The following is a 4,865-nucleotide window of genomic DNA, read 5'->3' as shown; positions in this document are numbered from 1 at the left end:
CTCTCTGTCCCAAATAATCTTTTTCTCTAAAACAGAAATAACAGTAGTAGCTCTAACACAGGTTCTTGTAGGATTATATGAGTTAATATGTAAAATGCTACAAATGGCCCATTTATGTTGCTGCTGGTCTCATTGTTATTAATACTTTCCCCAGCCAGAGCCTGCAAAGGCTGGAAAATCAAATCTGAAGGAACTGTGGATTTTGATGGAAGAAAGCCTCCTGATGGTCAATTTAGATTTACTAATAAAAAATAAAGAGAGTCTATGTTGAGCGCTTACTTTGTGTCCTTTTTTTGGCTAAGCGCTTTACATGGGTTATCTCAGTGAATTTTGACAACTCCAGGAGTTAAGCACTATTATTGTTGTCCCCATTATTTTATAAATGAGGAAACAGGAGAGCAGCAGTTACAGCCCAAGGCTACTCAGTAGCGACCTGCATTTAGTCTAGTGTCCATGAGCTTCAGCAGTTTGCATTCACTAACATTCCCACCTGCTTTTCTCAAGTCCTTGAAAGGATTATATATCAATGTCAGTTTCCGCTGTTAAACTTTCTACATTTTAAAAGTATTTTAGGTGAAATTAGAATTATCCAGATGCTCAGAAAACAGTACTTAACTATTACCTGGAGGAAGAGGCCTTTTGAAATGGAAAGCAGGCAAGATACTGCTCTGTGCCTGCAAGGGGCGCTGTCTGAGGCCGGATATGAAACTCCAGTGGCCTGCAACAGGAAGGTCCAGACGAGAGTGTTATGAAGCAAGGTTGGGCTGGGAAATACTGAGTTCGATGTGATTTTCACATTTGTGAACTAAGGACTAGCTGTGGGGAAAAACATGGAAAGTAGAAACGTGTGTGGGGTGGGAGAGAAGGAGTCAAATGGAAGGTACCATTTATGAATGTAAGAGAAGTAGCAATTCTAAAAAACTGGCTTGCCCCTCTCCTCTGCTTCACTTCCCACTGAGATTCTTGGTGGTCGTTTCTTCCTGAGGTTACAGGATAAACAAACCTGGCACACGTTGTAAAATCCTCACCAGTGAAGAGCTCCTGGGGCTTCAAGCCTCTCTGGGGCTTTGCTATTTGGCCCAGCTAAGAGGTTTCATGTGTGTTGTTGTTGTCCTTTGCCCTCAACTATTTAACCCTTCCCTCTCTTGCAGCAACCCTTCCTTCAAAAAAAACCCACCCAACCTCAGGAGACAGATTGTCCCCTTCTTTTATCTTTCTATTTGGAAAACTGATCCAGGCCGCACGAGGCCTTGAGGATATTCCAGTCTTCTAGCCACCAGTCTAGTTCAAGAAAACTGGGGAGCAGGCCAGAGACCTGGTTGGGAAGCCCATACAGCCCCTGGGGACTCTAGAAGAATGCTTCTTCAGGAAGAGCCTGGAAAGTCAAAGACGGAAAGTAATGTGGGCTAAATTAGCTGAAGATCTTTTAGAAAATAAGCAGAGTTTTTGTGTGGCAATTTCTTGCAATGAGATTTTACTGGACTGAAAATTCGTTAACTTGGGGTAAGCAGATCTCATCCAGAGCTCTGGTATAGGGCAGTTAAAACAGAAAGTATGATGATAAAAAAGGAAAAGGACAGTTTCCTCCTGGAACATTCTTCACTTATAACGAGTGTGAAGCTTACCTGAGATAGTAAAGTGAAGTTTCATTCAGACATAGGAAAACCCATTTCCCCCCGCTTTAAATCAGCCTTTAAAAAAATACCCAAATAAATGGGCTTGTGTGGTGTCGAAATTAAAATATGGCTCTCTTTATTTATGTACATATGTCTAAGATTTTTTAGCTGAATCAAAATAGGAGCAACTTTGTTCATATAGAAACTTATTTTTTAATGTAACAATACCAGGATCCTCTCACATTTTATATACAGTACATCACTCTACATTTAAAATATATTTCTTAAGTTGAGATATAAAATGAAAGTACTAAGATTATTTACAAAAATACATTAAATACCACTAACGTTTAAATGCAACGCTCCCACTTTGCTTTAGACAGGAATGAACTTCTGAACACGGGGCACAAAAGAATCACCGTAATAAAAGTAAATAAATTACAAAATCAACCAAACAAAAACAAAGTAAGGCTGTTAGACCTAAGCCACTCGCTTTTCCAAAAACAAAAGCCCGAAGCTGAAAGGCTTTTTAATCTGAGCGTGCACAACAGTTTCGGAGAAGTTTCTTCGTGAACATATCTCCCTCCTTTTCATAAACTCCTGGGTCTGAGTTCCTAAATATTAATGTAATGTGACCTAATCTAAAGGATTAGGCAAAGGAGGAGGATGAGATCTTCCTGATGCATGGAGCACATCCCAAACACCAGCTCCAAGTTACTTCTCCACCACCTCTTCCACGCAGGGGAGTTTCCGTTCCTCCGAGGAAATACTGTCCACGATGGAAGAAAGGCACCGAAGGCTACTCGAGGCCGATGAATCAATGCTTGCCCCTCCTAAGCGCAGAAAACACACATACACACACACAAACAGCACCCAAGGAAGGAAGAAGAGGCAGTTCCGCTCCCTGCTCCAGGCCTCTTAGGCAGCGCGGGAGCACGGGGTCCCCGCGCTCAAGGAGCGCACTTTTCCCAGGTCGCGTCTCTGCTCTCGCTCCGAGCCTTTTCTTCTCGGAGCGTGCACCCCAACCCCCTCCCAGGGTGTTCCCTAGCACAGCCCAGTGCCCTTTCTTTTATTTTACCTTCCTTGGCAGTTATCAAGAGCCCCCTGGAATGATCCGAAACACTTGGCCACTGAGAGCTGCAGGTGCGCAGGAAATCCGCACCCTCAAGCTGGAGGAAAACCAAGGAAGCAGTAGATTAGGAAAGAAACATCGGTTCCGGGGGTGGGGGTGCCTTTGGGGTGCCTCCCCTGCTTCCTCGGGTCGGGTGCGCATTTCCTGCCTATTGCAGACACCCCGTGTTCCCGGGTCACTGGGGGTTCACTAGAGAGGGAGCGGGAGGGACGGGCGATGAAGGGGGACGGGAAAGGAGATCGACCAGCTGGATATTAAGGCCCCAAGGAAAGCGTCTAATCAGCCTTTGCATTCCCCTGCTCGGGCGGCATCTGGGCTTACATTCTCTTGCTTGGGTCTGTAGCTGAAGGGGTCCACCCCTAGCTCCTGCATTTTCTCCTGCTGATCCAGCCGGTGCAGCAGGTCCTGCAGCCGCTCAATGTAGCTGATCGCGCTCCGCAGAATCTCCACCTTGGGCAGCCTCTGGTTGGGGTTGGCCACAGTTCGCCGCTTCAGTGCCTCGAAGGCCTCGTTGATTTTCTTTAGTCGCCGCCTCTCGCGCAGGGTGGCGGCTTTCCGTCTGTCCGTGGGGGCAGATTTTCTCTTGCATGTCTTGCAAGCCCAGATCAGACATTGGCCAGGACAGTGGGGAGGCTGTAGGCCTGGGGGCGCCAGGACATGTTCTTCTCCGCTGCTGTCGCTCCCAGCTTCCGGGGGCATTTGGTCCTGGCAGGGTGATAGGGTACCATCACTCCCCGGATACAAAGGAGAGCCTTCTGCCACTTCTAATGGCTGCAGGGTAACATTTTCCCCGTCTAAGTAGAAGAAATAGGAGCCAGTTTCAAAAAGGTCCATCATCATGTTCTCCTCTTTGGCCTCTGACTCGGTCTGAACTGGGTGATGGACTCAAAAACCAGAGGTACCACCCAGATGGCATTTAATTAGCGCAGTGACATAAGTCGCCCCAGATTTATATATAGTAGCTCCTGAAACTCAATCCAACTTTTAGCTGTCATGGAGCATCAGTCTCCCAATGTGATTACAGCTAGTGCTCTCTAGAACATCTAGTTTGAAAAAAAAAAAAAAAAACCTGAGAAGTGTCACCCCAAGAATGATGTGACAATCTGTATGCAGAACTGGTTAAAACAAAATACACAGAGAGAGTACTATAATTTAAACAAAGCATTGAATGCTTCCATTTGGGACAGTTTATATGCTAAACTGCTTACAAGGCAACTTCAAAACAACTGGGGATTAACACTGCCCCATTCCCCTCCCCCAGGCTCATCTGAATTCTAAGTATAGACCCACGATGAAAGATTTCAAAGGCAATAGCCATTGCTCCAAAATAGCCTGGTTAATATTTGCAGGGTGGTTCAGGTCTTTTCTCTCCTGTCTGTCAAAAAGATGCTATTCCTGTGATTAAAACCATTACAGTCCTTCAAAGGTTATGCATGACTTTCAGGCTTCAGCCTCAGTAGCAGCAGGTAAATCTCTTTCCTCTCTTTTATAAGGCTGGAGCGGGAGGCTGGAGGGTGCTCAGATTCCTTCCTTGGCTATCTTTTTTTTTTTTTTAAGGGGGAAGAAGGCAACCAAAATCTGAATTCTGTACCTCTCCATGGTAGAGCAGTAGTACCTATGGGGTAAGGGGTGGAGCAGAGGATATGGATGCAATACATGTAATAACTTGTGCTGTAAAGTAGTTTTAGTGGAAACAAGACTCACGCTAAAGCTAGTTGATATTTCAGGATGCATCCGTGGCCCCCAATCCAAGGTGCCTCTCTTATGGCTCCTGTTCTACACACTGTGTGCTCACAGTTTTTTCTTTCTTGTACTCGCTATCCATGGACTCCAAATCAGATGTTTTATAGGATTCAGATGAGAAAGGTAACAACTGAGGCACAAGCAAAGAAATAGAATTTTTAATTTCAGCTTGCTCATGGTCCAATACGCACGAGTATAGTGATTAGGGAGGCAGTATGATATAAGGATGAAGTGCAGGGGCCCTCGATTCAAGGAACTTCCTTCAAGTCCTAGCTTAGTTCATTTCTATTTATGTGTGCATAGATAAGTGCGAGGTCTCGGTTTCTTCAGGATAATAGTGGTTGCCTTATAAAATTATGGTGTGGATTCAATCA

The 4,865-nt window shown here is 45.1% G+C and overlaps 1 protein-coding gene across 1 annotated transcript; it reads right to left on the bottom strand.

The window, feature by feature from the left end:
- Positions 1–1,813: 1,813 nt before the first annotated feature.
- MYF6 (myogenic factor 6) lies at positions 1,814–3,672 on the bottom strand. Its single transcript, XM_039838480.1, has 3 exons — positions 3,070–3,672; positions 2,695–2,785; positions 1,814–2,449 (listed from the first exon to the last, which is right to left on the bottom strand). The coding sequence occupies exons 1-3, from the start codon at positions 3,586–3,588 to the stop codon at positions 2,331–2,333; spliced, it is 729 nt and encodes a 242-aa protein (XP_039694414.1). The 5' UTR covers positions 3,589–3,672; the 3' UTR covers positions 1,814–2,330.
- Between the last annotated feature and the right edge of the window lie 1,193 nt (positions 3,673–4,865).

Source organism: Pteropus medius, unplaced genomic scaffold (assembly GCF_902729225.1).
Source record: "Pteropus medius unplaced genomic scaffold, Ma_sr-lr_union100, whole genome shotgun sequence".
Lineage (NCBI taxonomy): Eukaryota > Metazoa > Chordata > Mammalia > Chiroptera > Pteropodidae > Pteropus > Pteropus medius.
The sequence above is the reverse complement of the archived record's forward strand: the minus strand, read 5'-3'. Positions and strand labels throughout refer to the sequence as shown.

Coding starts and splice junctions, on each gene's coding strand:
- MYF6 (XM_039838480.1), bottom strand. CDS start 3,588: ATGATGATGGACCTTTTTGAAACTGGCTCCTATTTCTTCTACTTAGAC. Junction 2,786..3,069: donor ACAGACCCAAGCAAGAGAAT/GTAAGCCCAGAT, acceptor GTTTTCCTCCAG/CTTGAGGGTGCGGATTTCCT. Junction 2,450..2,694: donor CTTGATAACTGCCAAGGAAG/GTAAAATAAAAG, acceptor TTCTGCGCTTAG/GAGGGGCAAGCATTGATTCA.